This window comes from Corythoichthys intestinalis, chromosome 7 (genome assembly GCF_030265065.1).
Source record: "Corythoichthys intestinalis isolate RoL2023-P3 chromosome 7, ASM3026506v1, whole genome shotgun sequence".
NCBI lineage: Eukaryota > Metazoa > Chordata > Actinopteri > Syngnathiformes > Syngnathidae > Corythoichthys > Corythoichthys intestinalis.
The window spans coordinates 6715460-6732596 of NC_080401.1; the positions used below are offsets into that span (position 1 = coordinate 6715460).

The 17137-nt window shown below is 39.8% G+C and overlaps 1 protein-coding gene across 2 annotated transcripts in view; it reads right to left on the reverse strand.

Moving 5' to 3' along the window:
- Positions 1–11917: 11917 nt before the first annotated feature.
- The window catches only part of tns3.2 (tensin 3, tandem duplicate 2), a 71497-nt gene continuing 66277 nt past the window's right edge, over positions 11918–17137 (reverse strand). For both annotated transcript variants that reach the window (XM_057841168.1, XM_057841167.1), the window contains exons 15-16: positions 12934–12963; positions 11918–12653 (exon numbers count right to left, since the gene is read on the reverse strand). In XM_057841168.1, coding sequence (XP_057697151.1) covers positions 12512–12653; positions 12934–12963 — 172 coding nt within the window. In that variant the 3' untranslated portion in view covers positions 11918–12511. The remainder of the gene's footprint in view (positions 12654–12933; positions 12964–17137) is intronic.

Below are 17137 nucleotides of genomic sequence, written 5' to 3' on the forward strand. Positions count from 1 at the left end.
GTTTTAAAACTTTCACATGTCGAAAGTAGACATGATGAAACAGTTTTAAAACTTTCACATGTCGAAAGTAGACGGAAGGAAACTAATGCAAAAACGGGAGCAATTTTAACAACTTTAACAGTTGATTTACAACATTAAATGACTTCCAAACATAGCAAAGTTACTATGTTTTTTTTTTTGTTTTTTTGTTTTTTTTTTAAAATGACAAAAAAAAAAAAAAAAAAACATGACCACCATGAACACCAGTTACTTTTCCAAGTAACTAATTACTCTTGCGTTAAGGTAACTGAGTTACCAACTCAATTACTTTTTGGGAGAAGTAATTTGTAACTGTAATTAATTACTTTTTAAAAGTAAGATTAACAACACTGGTCATAAAGATGAAGTCTGCAGAATGAAAAGTGACGAAAGCGTAGATTTTATTCTGCCAGTTTGTTGCCGAACACAATTTGCCTGCAACTACTGCTGATCACCTCTCAGAATTGGCAAAAGAAATGTTCCCTGACTCTGAGATTGCATCAGTAAGTTAATTTTATCAATTGACCGTTTTAATTTACAATTGAACACACTAACGAACTACCTTGAATTCAAACTGAATTGCGAGGTGAAGTGCCATGAAGTGCAGCCATCAAAAGACATGATGCCAAAAGTGCTACATACAAATATAACAAATGTCACTGTTAAATTTTAGTAATCATGATGTAGGCTGAAGATATTGATTGTTCAGCCTTTGCTGCGTGCATTGGCACACTGACGGGACTCATCATCGTCACACTCAGATAACTGCAGCAGCTGGGGAAACCTCCATGCCGTCCGTGGAAATAAATAATAAAATAAATATCAGTGGAAACGGATTACGCTACACAAGCACTTTATTATGCTTGTTAATACTTGTGTATGTAAATCCGATGTTGGTAGATCATTTTCATCTTGGAGATAAAATGCATGTGTGGCAGCTTAGCATTTTTTTTACATAGCGTTTTGACAGTTGCCATCATATTTTCAGAATCAAAGCACCGTGTACCAGAAGAGCATTCTGGCCCTGAATCTTATACCGCAACTGCGTTCCTGCCCTGAATCTTATACCGGAACTGCGATCCTGACCGTTCTGGCCCACTTTCACCCCTGCTTATGACAGATGTCATTTTGTGTCATCTGGCAAATTATCTCACTTGTGAATAGATGTAAAAGATCCAAGCTGGACATAAATGGAGTTAGTGATATAATTTGCCTTATGAAACTTATATTGACAGTCTTATGACGCTGCTTTCAAATAAAGCATGACCTGTTAACCCAAATAAATTAACAAATAAGCCGCACTGGACTATAAGCCGCAGGATTCCATATGTGGGAAAAAAGTAGCGGCTTATAGTCCGAAAAATACGGTAGTCACCAATTTGTAAGGACATACTGTACGTCGCTATTTGTAAGATTGCCAATGGCCTCGGGTTGACAGGTATGGTTTTACTGCTGCGGTTTGATTCTCCCTTTTGCCGCAATAGTAGTGCTTCTGCATCATCAATGGAAATCTCAGAAGGCCAAAAAGGGAAGAGATCCTCGAAAGCCTCTTTTTCATCAGCCAGTCACTTATCCGTACTCCTCTTCTTTTTTACATCGTGTGTTCAATTCCTATTCTTTCTCATCCGTTTTACTTTTGACGGCCTTCTTTGTGTGCATGCTGTGGGAAAGTTTCCTGAAATGGTGAGGTCATCCACCACCGACACCCCTCCACCACCGTCGCCCCCAGGCCCCTCACAGACTCTCACACTATCATCATCTCCCCCACCCCAACTTCACATGCTGTTCCCCTTTTTCCTGACCTGGCTAGACTGACGTATCCCCCGCATCTCTGTCCTATTTCCAGTTCCACAGCGATCACCATGGAGGATGTTGAATAGGCCCTAATTCAAAGCCTGTTTCGGATTGTCTTGCCTCTAAAAAAATATTCTCAATTAAAAAATAGCAAGTAGCAGCCATTCATATACAATTCATGATATGTACACTATTTTTACTTTCGTCATGGAAGGCCTTAAGTTAATCTAGTTTTTATTAGTAATGCATGATAATACATTTTTTCACCGATACCGATAACCGATAATTTCCTCCTCGTTCCAACCGATAATGTCAAGCCGATAATTCTATTAAAAGATTTATGTAAAATTTTAAAGTTTACACAAGAGAAAAAAATTACTGTGCAAAAATATAATTTATTGCTCCTTTTTTCAACATCAAATGAGAACAAGTAGTAAATTCCTACATCTAAATAATGACATTGTGTAATGGTAACTTTTGTAACTTTTGGCAACAATTACTTACAGAGTAAATACCTAAGTTGCACAAAATGCGTTTAAAAGTAAGCCATTCCTAACATATAACATTACTACACTGCAAAAACACACCTCCTTAAAACTAGTTAAATTCCCTTGTTTTCAGTGTAAATCTATTGGAAATAAGTGAAATTATCTGCCAGCACTTCAAGTATATTTCACTCAGATTTCTTGAAGAAAAATAGCTAGCTGAAAATAACCTTAACAGCCTAATTTTAAGCAATAAATTATTATACTTAACCCTAAAAAAGTCAGAAATCTTCAAAAATGTTCAATAGCTATGGTTCAAAACATTATTTGAAAGAATTTTTTTCTTGATTTACTGTAGGTGAAAAATAACCTTTTTTTTTTGGGATGTATGGGCTTAATAAGAACAAATGGCAATATGTACTTCAAATCAGTGGAAAAATCTGGAGCATTCATCTGTTAATTAGTCTTTAACACTCAAAACAAGATGGGTAAAATTATTTGACTAGATTTAAAAAGAATGATCTGATTAAGGCATCATAAATTTACAGCATACTGAATGCATTACTGACTGGCTGACTTCTTGTGAGTGGTTTGGTGCATGTTACAATTATCATCTAACCACTGTGCCGAAGCATGCTTACTTGACATCACTTGTCCAAATGTCCATGGTGAAACTCATGTAATCGACATGTTTTTCACAATGAATGGTAGTCGTATAAACTGCATTATATTTTGTATCCGGGGCTTGGGCTCTCCAGTCACTTCGGTTAAAAAAAAAACGTCTCTCGTCCGGCATTCGCTCCCACCTGTGCCCCTCAGACCGTCCGGCCGCCGTAGTGCACGATGAGTTGAACCGGAGATGAGTGGCGGCGGCAGCTACGTTCGTACCGGTGTTATATCCGCCCGCCCCGGCCGTCTCGCCGCATGGCATATTCGGGGCATGGCTCTGCTCCGGACGGAGGCGCTAGTGTTGTATCGGTCGCGAACGATTCGTTCTTTTTGAACAAATTGTTTGGGTGAACGAGACCGAACTAATCACCATCTGCACTGATTCGTTCTATGAAGTTGGTGCTTGTTCACTGCGTGGGAGGGCGTTGAGCAAGCGGCAGCGCCTTCTGACATCGGACACGACCAATCAGACGCCAGCCTCATCGCGAGCAGGGGAGGGACCGGAAACAGAATCACTCACTTCCACGTGTGGCCAATGAGCAGCCAGCGTGCAGGCAGGGGGGCAAGACTGAGTTTTGTCACTTCCCGTTCAGTGACTCGGTCCTCCGGTTCCTGACCTAGCTTGCTGCTAACTTGACTTTCCAGTAATGAATATGCGGTGAACGAATCAAAAAATGAAAGGAAAGGACTTTGTCACATATTTGTTAACGTGGAGCCTATCAAATGCAGCTCAAAAAGACAAAAACACCACACAAATCTAGCAAGCATGGTTTAGTGTACTACTTTTCCCAACAGACTCGCGACTACCTATTACCACATACTATCAAATTTACAGTAATTTAAAACACGGGTAGCTACGAGGCAAGCAAAAGCTGAGCTGCGGTCGCGTGACGGCAATGAAGGGGGCAAAGAACTGTCACTATAAGGAGGCTTCATGGCAGCGATATTTACCTCATATGTGCACAGAAAAAATATTTAGTATGATCACCATAATACTGATTTGCAATGAAACGGTATATACATGTCCATTTTTTCCAAGTGTTTTATTTTTTTTTTTCGTGTCAGGTGTTGGTTGGTTTGACAAATTATGTCAATCCGTCCATCATGTGCTACTCAAGCGCCCCAAAAAAACGCACATGGACACGGGAGATGTCGCAATATGTCTACATTTTTCTTAACAGACTAATGAGAGTAGAAAGGCGATATCGTAAAGAGCAAACAATTACTTCTTGTCAGCATTTGACGATCTGAGATGCGGGGACGACAGGGGAGCTGACCGGATTATTTTATGTATTAATGCCAGTGCAAAAATTCAATACGATCACCATAATACTGATTTGCAATGAAACTGTATATACATGTCAATTTTTTCCGAGTGTTTTTTTTTTTTTTTTCGTGTCAGAGCGTGTCGGTTGGTTTGACAAATTATGTCAATCCGTCCATCATGCGCTACTCAAGCGCCCCAAAACAACGCACGCAGACACGGGAGATGTCGCAATATGTCTACATTTTTCTTAACAGACTAATGAGGGTAGAAAGGCGACATCGTAAAGAGCAAGCAATCATTTCTCGTCAGCATTTGACGATCTGAGATGCGGGGACGACAGGGGAGTTGACCGGATTATTTTATTTATTAATACCAGTGCAAAAATTCAATACGATCATCTTAATACTGATTTGCAATTAAACTGTCAAATATCAAAATGTAGTATTGTCTTTATTTCAGAGCAGCACATTCGACAACTAGCTATTTACACTTATAGTTTTAACAATAGTAACTAAAAATAATAGTGATGAGCATAAAAACAAAAATACAACAGAGCGAGAGGTAAATATGATGTGTTGGTCGTTCCATATTTTGAAATTAAACTTTCGATTTATTTTTATTTTCGTGCCAGCAAGCATTGTAAATGTGATTAAAGAACATGCTAAAAGAAAGTCTGTGTGCCCCCGACCCCAACCCCCCGCTCCCCCCACAAAAGGAAAATGTTTAACCGTGTCCTCAATCGAAATGCAAGCACGAGCCATGACTTTGAGCCCATAGAACTAGGACAGACGACGCAGAAGTTCTCCCTCGCTTTTGCAGCAGCGGGAGGGAGACGAGGCTGTCTGTGAAAGCAGTATGATATTGCCTGTCACTCATTACTGAAACTACGACGAGCGGTCAATGAGGAGCCTGTGTGCAAGAGAGAGGGAGGGACCAAGAATGTCACTTCCCGTTCAGTTATACTGCGAAGCGGTCTTTGGTGATTCGTTCGGCAACGTCACTTCCCGTTCACTAACCGAACGATTCATTTGGGCGGGGAGGGAGATGAGGGGGGCGAACGATTCGTTGAACGATTCGTTTGAACGAATCTTTTTACTGAACGATCCGGAATGGATTCGTTTACTCAAGTGAACGACAGATCCCGTCACTAGGAGGCGCGCGCCTCGTGTCCCGCACACCGCACACCGCGGGCTCCGTCGGAAGACGGCTACTTGTCAACTATCGGTCTCATTGCCGGTGTTTAGCCTTAGATGGAGTTTACCACCAGCTTTGGGCTGCATTCCTGAACAACCCGACTCCGCTAAGTTTATGTATGTTTAGCTGTAGCATTCGCGCTAGCAGCAGCCTCGTATTCGTTCCAAAAATCTTTGTAATGCAGTTTTAAATGGCGGCTGGGTTAGTGGTGTTGAATGAGGACTCTTTCTTTCTGCCTCGAGGAACTTCTGCAATGCATGTTTTTCGGATGGCGAGAGCAACGTTTGTTTACCACACGAAAAGCAACCCACGGAAGTGAGATCCACCATAATATTGCCTCAACTCTGCTGTGTGACTCCGCCTCCTCTATGACGCCATACTGCTCAACTCCTCCCCCCTCAGGGGCTTCAGAGAGAGGAGGGGTTGAGGAGACGTTAGTAGAGAAGTGGACAAAACTGCTTGGTTTGCGCACATTCGGAGGCTAAATCAAGTATATAATTATCTGATTGCATTATCAGTTGAATTTTTTTTATCTGTATTATCTGTGTGATGTCATAATTGCCATTATCGGCCGATAATTATCGGTAACCAATATTATTGTGCATCTTTAGTTTTTATATTTTTAAATTCTATTCGAAACTCAGTTTTTGCTAAATCCACGCCCCGCACCCTTCCGCTTTGTCACTACCAGATTGCGACGGATTGCTACTGCACATGAGCGACCCGACGACAGTATATATATATATATATATATATATATATATATATATATATATATATATATATATACACACAATAAATTAAATTTTTTTTTTTTTTTTTTTGTGGGTCTGATAATGGCCTCTAAGGGTTTACCTGAGGGGAGAGGTAGACTGTTTAAACTGCACTGTTCAAATTAATGAAAGACATTAAGTTTACATATGGATTGTAAGGGTGAAGGCATGGGCGCTGCATATTCTTGTACACTAGATGGCGGTATGCACCTGAAAGTTTCTTGTAATCCACCATTAATCAAAAGAAGATTTTTTTTTATGTGCAGCAATGTCCGTAAGGTGATTTATATGTTAATTTCAGACATGTAAAAACATTATTATTCAACCCACATGCCAGACCATTCAAAGAAAAATTAATTTTTATGTCCAAATGTCTCGCGTTTGTAAGTATTAAGCCAACTGGGAAAGTTACGTAGAGCAGTCAATTGAACAACCGTTCGCAATGAACCTATCACAAAACCACGCCCCCAAATCCGAATGGTCGGACATCTAGCCATATATTTGAATAAGAATGCTATGTGGTCATGACTAAAAACATAATTTTTCTAATTTTAAAATGAAGAAATGCTGTGCGTGGGGTACCGGTAATTTCGACACCAGGTACACTGAAAGATTGGAGGGGGAAAAAATGTGACTTTTTCAAAGCCAAAAGAGAAGACTCACCAAATGTACGGTATGGATACGGCTCTATCGTCAACCACATAAACAACTGAATGTTAAGACACCCAAGGGCACTTATCCTTGCTCAAAAGTTAATGATAGATTTATGAAAAAAATAATAATTAATTTGATAGCATGAAGTAAAAGCCTAGACTTAAAGCTAAAACTACAATACTTAAAGCTTAAACTATTACGGTAATGTTTATTTGCTAACATTTGACTGCCGACTTATTTACTAGCTTGTCACTAAACAAATCGAATAAAATATAACTAGTCTCAGCCGTCAAGACCCCAGCACTAAAAGTCCAAAGTAAACACCACAAACTATCTTTACCATAAGGAAAATATACTTCTGTTTGGTCGCGGACGCACACGAAGGAAAGTTCTCCTCACGCACACACCTAGCCTTTTGCTGCCGTAATCTCGTATGCAGGACGCTCTCTCAACGTTGAGCATTTATTTACATCGTATTCATGTTGCACATATATGTTTATGATGTAAGTTGTTTATTTCGCACCTCTGGATAATATTGATAATCCGACTGAATGTAAAACACTGCTTATTCATCACCACAAAAGCTTTGAGCGAAAAATCTGACAGAATATATGACATAATGTAATAGCTAATAACGTAGCAGCTAATGTTATAGCTAGACAGATACTCGGCCTGCAGGGTTTCTCGTTTTTAAGTTGCGAGTTGCAGCATTTTGCCTCGATTATAATAATAGTCTCCTCTCTGTAAAGTTTAAAACCATGGAAACACTGCTCCACTGCATACTGCAACCCTCTCCGTCTGCTTCAAGACGAATTTCATTTAAAAAAAACAAACAAACAAAAAACATTTCATTAAAAAAAATCTTCTCTATTGCCATGCTGTGGTAGTGCAAATTCAGAAATATGAACTCCCGCCATCATCTATAATTATTTTGTTCACTCAATCACTGTCACTGAGAAAATATGACAGAGCCTCGGGTGGACCAGGTTTTATAAGGGGCGGGGCTTTTGCGATAGCCATAGCCATACTGCGCATGTGCGAAAATTCTTCTTCCTATCAATTTTCTGGTGCATACCACCACTTAATGTACTAAATGAGCAGCAGCCATTCCTCCACCCTTACGATCTTTACATCAACTAAATGTATTTCAAGAATTTTAAAAAGTGCTTTCCTTACATTCTTAACGGTCTTCCTCTCAACTCACCCCAATTAAACCCTTCAGAGACCATTCACGCTATTAAAATTTAAACCAAAAACGTTTTTTAAACATTAGACTTTGTTATAACATACAAGGTTTTTTTCAGATATCTATAGCTTAACTAGCCCTTCAGTTATTCTTTGATACGATATACTGTATATAGGAAACAGTGTTATTGTAAAAATGAACGAATGCTTCAGTCCTATACAGGTAGTACTCGGGTTACGATGTACCCGACTTACTTGATTTCGACTTCACGATGCCGCCATTTTATCTCCAGTTGTTTCTTTTACCTGTAGAGTGTGTGTTTATGCTCCGTATTTTTCTCAGTGTAACATCCGTCAAGTTGCCCTGCAAATATTTGTTTTACCAATAAGAGGTAATGTTGTCTCACAAAGGTTAATTGAAACTTTACGTGATGTTTGTTCGTGTGCATTGTCTTTGTTTTCACGTTGTCATAGTACAATTCTTGGGACTATCCATTCATCCATTCATCATCTTCTGCTTGCTCCGGGGTCGGGTCGCGGGGGCAGTAGCTTTAGCAGGGAAGTCCAGACTTCCCTCTCCCCAGCCACTTCAACCAGCTCCTCCGGCGGGATCCCAAGGCGTTCCCAGGCCAGCCGAGAGACATAGTCTCTCCAACGTGTCCTGGGTTGTCCCCGGGGACTCCCGCCGGTGGGACATGCCCGGAACACCTCTTCGGGGAGGCATCCAGGAGGCATCCGAACCACATGCCTGAGCCACCTCAGCTGGCTCCTCTCAACGCGGAAGAGTAGCGGCTCAACGCGGCATCCCCCCGGATCACCGAGCTTCTCAACCCTATCTCTAAGGGGGAGCCTGGACACCCTGCGAAGGAAACTCATCTCGGCCGCCTGTATCCGGGATCTTTTTCTTTAGGTCAAGACTCACAGCTCGTGACCATAGGTGAGAGTAAAAACGTAGATCGACTGGTAAAACGAGAGGTTTGCTTTTCGGCTCAGCTCCTTCTTCACCATTATGGACCGGTGCAGCGTCTGCAGTAATGCGAACGCTGCACCGGTCCTGTCGATCCGCCTGTCGATCTCTCTCTCCCTCCTACCCTCACTCGTGAACAAGACCCTAAGATATTTGAACTCCTCCACTTGGTGCAGGATCTCATCCCCGACCCGGAGAGGGCACTCCACCCTTTTCCGACTAAGGACCATGATCTCCGGTTTGGAGGTGCTGATCTTCATCCCGATCGCATCACACTCGGCTGCAAACCGCTCCAGTGAGAGTTGGAGGTCAGGGCTTGATGAAGCCAACAGCACCACATCATCTGCAAAAAGCAAAGATTCAATGCTGAGGTCACCAAACCGGACCCCCTCAATGCTTCGGCTGCGCCTAGAAATTCTGTCCATAAAAATTATGAACAGAATCGGTGGCAAAGGGCTGCCGTGGCGTAGTCCAGCCCTCACTGGGAACGATTTCGACTTACAGCCAGCAATGCGGACCAAACTTTTACACCGGTCGTACATGACCGAACAGCCCTTATCAAGGAGCTCGGTACCCCGTACTCCCGGAGCACCCCCCACAGGACTCCCTGAGGCACACCGTCGAACACCTTCTCTAGATCCACAAATCACATGTAGACTGGTTGGGCGAACTCCCATGTCCACTGTTCCACGGCCGGGACGAAAACCACACTGCTCCTCCTGAATCCAAGATTCGACTTCCCGACGGGCCCTCCCCTCCAGCAGCCCTGAATAGATTTTACCGGGGAGGCTGAGGAGTGTGATCCCTCTATAATTGGAACACACCCTCTGGTCCCCCTTCTTATAAAGGGGAACCACCACCCCGGTCTGCCAATCCAGAGGCACTGTCCCCGATGTCCATGAGATGTTGTAGAGACGTGTCAGCCACAACAGCCCCACAACATCCATTCTTGGGACTATATTGTGAATAATAATTTGTTTACATGTTAAATTTAAATGGTAAAATGTATCAGTTTAATTACAGTAAACGCACACCCAATCAGGACGCTGTCTGTTTTCTACTAAGGAAGTAGAGTTGTAGCATAAGCAGCGCGACCTTGTCTAAATTGCTGAAATCAAGCTCTAAATAAGCTTCGACTTACCTGTTTGTTCACTAGCAGACCAGAGTTTAGGTCCGTCGCATAGAAGTAAAATTACAGTAAACATCAGTGAAACAAGAATTCTTGTGTCCCCATTTGTGAACGAGTCAGTACTCAGTGTACCTTTTTCACCATCCACCAGCATTGATGGTAAGTACAGTATCTTTTTTTATTTTACTTGATTTTATTAATATGACATATAGTAAATGTTTTTGAATAGTTATTTTGAGATTTAGGGGGTTAATTCCAATTTCAGATTAAATTTGGGTTACGTCGCCAGCGTAGGAACGGAACTCATTTGTAACCCGGGGACTACCTGTATTTGCATTTGTGGGTATAGTTTATATTCTACACATGTACATTAAAATGTTTTCAACATATGAATGCATTGTCTTTATTTCTACTTATGGCATACTCATTGGATGGTTTAAATATATATAAATATATATATCACCTCACAATGTTTTTTATCATTTAATGTAACACGTACATATCGATATCAGCTGTCAATGTTCAAGAGAAAATGGCGTTGGTTCGTACCTGTGCAGTAGCAATCCGGTAGCCAGTCACAATTGGGTAGTGACACGCTTAACGTTGTTATAAAAATATATATATGCTTACTGTCACCTATTGGCAAGACATGTACCGGGAGGCTAAATCATGTGAAAGTTTCAGCCAAATATTCACAAAAAGCAGGTTTTGGCTACATACATGAGTTTGTTTTTTTTTTCAAAACTAATCGATCAACATGACTAACATAAAGACTTATCAAACTGAGTAAATAAAATGTATGGATATGGATGTGATTGGGGGCTCGGGTGGGGATCCCGGTGCCGGGAGTGACGATGGGGCGGCGTAGGGTCGGTCGCCAATGGGCTTACACTCACAAGGGATTCACACGATTACTGGGTTCTAGATCACCGAGCTGATTTGTGTACACTCTACCCCTTTCAATCACTTAGCTTATAGACTCCCGGTCCTCTTCTTTCGCTGGTCAACAGGCCCCCCACATGGTGTCAACCGGAAATACAGCTAGCTGACGATAGCACTAACATATTAATAGTTAGTGTAGACGTTCAATGTATTTCTTGTTGTTGTGTTTCTTTTCTTTCTACTCTACACATGGGCTAATGTGTTTCTTTTCTTCTGTTCAACCATAACCCCTTCGTATTCGCTGCTTGGTCATAATAAACGAGGTATGTTGTATGATCACAATGGGAGTATGTCATACTCTCAATGTGAAACGTTAAAACTGTTCAGACCAACCGGACACTTAGACTTCCGTTCTCCATGTCAAACAGCTGAACAGGACAGGTTTTTAAATTAAATAAATAAATAAATAAAAAACTGAGTAAATAAAACTTTTCTTCTTTTCTTATAAACTTGACAGGAATCATGTTTCTTTCCTCCATTTAAATTTAAGATACAGGGACCGACTCATTTTTCATCAGACATTGACCTGATGTTACAAGCCATAGAGAAACATATTTTTTTCATTATAGTGCTGGAACGTGAAAGCCATTTTTGCAATCAAAATTGCATTTTCTCTGAGAACTGTTTAATATGATAAATTTGTTACTACACGATGAAATTGTGACACAAGGCAGAGTATTTTTAATGCTCTACAGAATACATCAGATTACAGTAAAAACAAGTGACATAATTGCACAAATTCTGAGGTACACCATTTATCATAATGTATAATGCATGTTTATGTACAAAAATACAGTTTGTGACAGCCATAGCTAAGTAGTTTTTTTTTTTTTTGGGGGGGGGGGGGGGGGGATAATTTTATACATATGGATAAATAGAAAATATAAATATACATACGGCCTATACAAGATAATGAATCATTTTGCTAGACTTTACTATTGTATTTATTGCATTGAATAAGACGTGTAAAAGCTAAAACAAATAACAATTTTACCAATAAAATTATTGACATATTTATGTTAATTGTTTATTTATACTTGTTGTGACTATCATTATACAACAATTGACGTATAGCATTACAAAGAGCGCTATGGTTTCAACCCTCTGTAGAATTTACATTATAAACAAAAGCTTTGGCTCCCTCTGTCGGATTTTTCTTGCAGTACACACATTATTAACATCTATGACAAATACTAACATGCCTTTTTCTTAGTTTTTGGCTGAAACGTAATTTTTGGGGAGATAAAATACAAGGATTCCGCCTAACAGCAGCAATATTGAGAATGTGATTTGAGGGTTTTGAGTATTAACTCTTCAGTTCTTGTTAACTGATATGTTCTTCTTCAGGTGCCCATTTTTGAATGTCACTATAATGAGGTGTCAAATAAGGACCACTCCGTTTCAATTATTTGACACACTTATGACCCCTTCTGTTCACTTCTTGTGTGACCCAATCATGACTTTTGAAACAAAGTTGACGATAGCGCTCGCTGGCTGTTCTGGGTCATGTTCAGCAAACAGATGGCAAATATTTTCAGTCTCAGTCTGAGATTTCCTGGCTACAAACCCAAATATTCTGGAAGAAAGACAAACAAGGACATTGGATTGTGAGAACAGAGTCTTCAAATACATTTAAATGACTGCAAAAAAGGGGGGTTTGATTTGATAGGAAAATGATTAACAACTTTGACATTTAGGGGAAGTTGAAGCTTGATGTATGTCAAAACTGATGCACTGTACAGTATACGGTATTCACTTTCAACAAATAAAAATGTGAATGGAATTTTCCCCCAGGTTCCTGGAATTATTTGTTCATTCATTACACCAATCTCATATGGTCAGTGAAAAAAACTTACTTTGCATTTGAACCGCTGCCTCTTGTCCATCTGTTTGGAACAAAATATTTGTTAACAGCTGCAGTTTAGAGAACAATTATGCACAAAAATGCATACACAATCTTAAAACTTATGATTCAAAAAGTGTGCTATGAGTCTTCAGTATACAACCCCTCGCAAAAAGTGTGGAATCACCAGTCTCGGGTGAGCACTCACTCAGACACAGTGTTGGGAGTAACGCCGTTATAAATAACGCCGTTACGTAACGGCGTTATTTTTTTCAGTAACGGGGTAATCTACCTAATTACTTTTTCCGCCGTTACAACGCCGTTACGGTTACTGACGGTCAAAAGCGGTGCTTTACTTACTCTGAATAAATTGAAGAAACTACCAGCCGTGTCGAGTCGACTCTGCTCTGTTGATTTTTCATCCAAGACTTGGGGTGCGTTTAGGTTCGAGAACAGCGCACGTACTTCTGACTCCATGCTGTTTGTCCCTGCTCATTCAATTAGACAATGCTTTCCAAAGTTTGGTAACGTTTCTGTGTTTGCTATAACTGATGCTAGCCACGTTCCCATCTCCCACTGTCAGCCAGCAATAATTCTGCTTCCATCTTGAGGACGGCAAACGCTTTGAAGGTGACGTGAATTATCGGGAAACGAGCCTACCTGAATGCCCATCGAGAGATGCGATGGAAGTGATTGTGATTGGCTGAGGGTTAGAGTCATGTGTCGTGATAAGCCAATCAGAGCCGGTGATTTCACAAGCAAACCAGAACAGCGGGTGCGGCAAACACACACACGCAAAACAGATGCACAGGGTCGGGATGGTAGAGCATTCAGAAGAAAAGTTGTCCTTTAAGAGGTGGAGATAAAGACACTATTTCAAGTTTGTCAAAATTAAAGGAAAGAACCTGCATGTCATGTGTAATTTTTGTCCCGGTGCAAAGCTTTTGTCGACATCTGTGGTAAGCAATTCAAATCTGATGAAAGCACCTAACAAGTTAACTACCTGTCTGTTCTTCTCTTTTCCACTGACTCGAATACTGCTCAGAAAATGTCAAATTCTTTGACATACAACAAGTTCTTTTTAAAGTAACGGAAATAGTTACTTTCCCTGGTAACTAGTTACTTTTACTATAGAGTAATTCAGTTACTAACTCAGTTACTTTTTGGAAGAAGTAGTGAGTAATGTAACTAATTACTCTTTTAAAGTAACGTGCCCAACACTGCGTCAGACATCATGTAGAACAAAGCTTGAAAAAATAATGAATTAGTTCAAAAGTTCAAAAAAACTCTTTAGCATTCAGAAACACTAGACAAAATGAATAAAAACATTGTGGTGGTCAGTAAATGTTACTTTTATAGAGCAAGTGCAGGGAAATAAATATAGAATCACTCCATTCTGAGGGAAAATATATGGAATCATGAGAAACAAAGAAACAACAATCAAAACACATCTCTAGTATTTAGTAGCACCACCTCTGGCTTTTATGACAGCTTGCAGTCTCTGAGGCGTGGACTTGATGTGTATTCTTCATCGATTTGGTGCCAACTCTCTTTGATCGCAGTTGCCAGATCATCCTTGCAGGTCGAAGCCTTGCTGTGGACCACTTTTTTCCATTTTCACCACAGGTTTTCAATAGGGTCGAGATCTGGGCTATTTCCAGGCCATGACATTGACTGGATGAGTCTTTCTCCAAGGAATGCTTTAACAGTTTTAGCTCTGTGGCATGATGCATTGTGATCTTGGAAAATGACAAACATATTTTCAATTGAAGGGATAAGAAAGCTGTCCAAAATTTCCATGTAAACTTGTGCATTTATTGAAGATTTAACCACAGCCATCTCCCCAGTGTCTTTGCCTGACATGCAGACCCATATCTTCAAGGACTGAGGGAATTTTGATGTTTTCTTCAGGCAGTCATCTTTGTAAATCTCACTGGAACAGCACCAAACCAAAGTTCCAGCATCATCACCTTGTCCAATTCAGATTCTTGACTCCTGACACCGTGTCCAATGCAGATTCTTGACTCTTGATTCCATATTTTTTTTCCTCAGAATGGAGTGATTCCATATATATTTCCCTACACTTGGTCTATAAAAGCGACATTTACTGACCACCACAATGTTTTTTATTCATTTCTTTTAGTGTTTCTGAATGCTAAAGAATTGCACTTTTGAACTAATTCATTATTTTTTCAAGCTTTTTATCTGAGTTTGTGATAAAATGATAAATGATAAAATGTATGAGTGAGTGCTCGTCCGTGACTGGTGATTCCATACTTTTTGCTAGGGGTTGTATGTACTATATACAGTTGTATGTAAAGGTTTGGGCGCCCCTGATTATTTTTAAGATTTTCCTTTGTAAATCACTGATTGTTTGGAACAAATAGTTAAATATCATATGCGGAGTTTAAGGGGGGGCGGGGGCATGGCCTCCCCTGGTGGCCAAAAAGTGTCTTTGCATGTAATTGGCTTTCCTATGTATGATTTTTCCGGTAAAATGTTGTCTATAAAGGTTATACAGCAATAAAACAAACAACAATGAATGAAATGAACAAAAAATATTTTTATAATGGGTCAAAATTATTTTTTCGAACAGATGTCTCATGTGAATTTTGCTTTGCTTAGCCAAAACCACCTGAGGTCCGAAGAGGCAAGGATATATGAGGACATACCTAATTTTTTAAAACCTGAGCTTTCAAAAGCGACAACAATTACTGAGCAAGAACCAAGGATTGAAAACGCGGACCACGAAACACCAGAGAGCACCGCCAAAATGGTGAGCGGAGTTTCAATTTGCCCCGCTAAAGACGCTAATTGTACAAAAGAGACACCACCGATGTTCTGCCAAATTTTGCACCCTTTTCATATTTTTCTCCCAAAGCTGTTGTGGCAGTGAAAAAGCCCTCTTTTACGTTAAGTTGGGCTCTCAATGTTATCCACAGGTGCTAATTAAACAAATAACATTGTAAACATACATGTTCAACACGAATATGGCGTAAATTAATGCTTAACTACACAGCAAACACGTAAACAGTGAAAGAGCGGCATGCAGTTGTTGTGTGCAGCTAACATGGTAGGATGTGTCCGTGGAGAACTTTTCTACATGTCCGTCCATGAGCAAACGTAAGTAAATATTTCTTTATTTAAATAAAGTTTGTAGTGTTTACTTTGTGACCGCTGTATTGGCAGCCGTTTTTAACACAACGTTGAAATTTCTGATGGGATGCAAAATTTTACAGAACACCGGCGGGCGTACCATATTCAATGGATGACGAACTTGGCGAAAAGTAAAGCTGTTCAAAGCAGCCTGATTTAGAAATCCCCTCAAAAATGATGGGAAACAAAAAAAACTCATATTTTCAACATATTATTTGTATTATTTTACTTGTAAATTAATTTTATTGCTGACACTGCGTTTCGGGGTCATCAACAGTCATCAAAAGTCAAACTCCGCCCATGTTAAATATATCATTTAGCAGATGAACACAGTAATATTTGAGAAGTTAAATGAAGTTTATGGGATAATCAGAAAGTGCATAATAATTATTACAAAACAAACAAAAATAGGCCAATGCATACATTTAGGCACCCCTTACAGAAAAACAACATCCATATTAATTAGAAATAACAACCACTAAACCACGGGTGCTCATTGTTTTTTGCCACAAGATCTACTTTCCAAGGACGCAACCTCCCGTGATCTAACGTGATTAACCATTCTTCTTTACAAAACATTTAAATCTCTTCTACGTTAGGTAAAATGAAAAAAAAAAAAAAAGTCCCATATAAATCAAATAAAACTGAAAAGAGCCAAAATGTACATAACGAAATAAAAGGAGTACACTAGTTACCTTAAAAAGCCACTAGGGGGTAACCAGTTTTGTATTGTTCAATTAAACATACAAACAAAAAACATTGCAAATACGCGCAAGGCAATCATCGGACATACCAATGCAACAACAATTCCCAAGGTGCATTTTGCTGGGCTTTTGCACACATTTTTAATTAGAATTATGTGTTTTATTACTTTTGTTAGTTACTATTTCTTTCTGGTGACGCAGTATTTACATGTAATGAGTTTCTAATTCTTTTTTTTTTTTTTTTCCCATTTAATGTTCATTTAATTTGTGCAGCATGAGTGATTAGGGTCTTTCCCTGTGTTAACAGATTTACATACAGATGCAAAACCAATACTTTTTCTGGTATTAATTTATTTT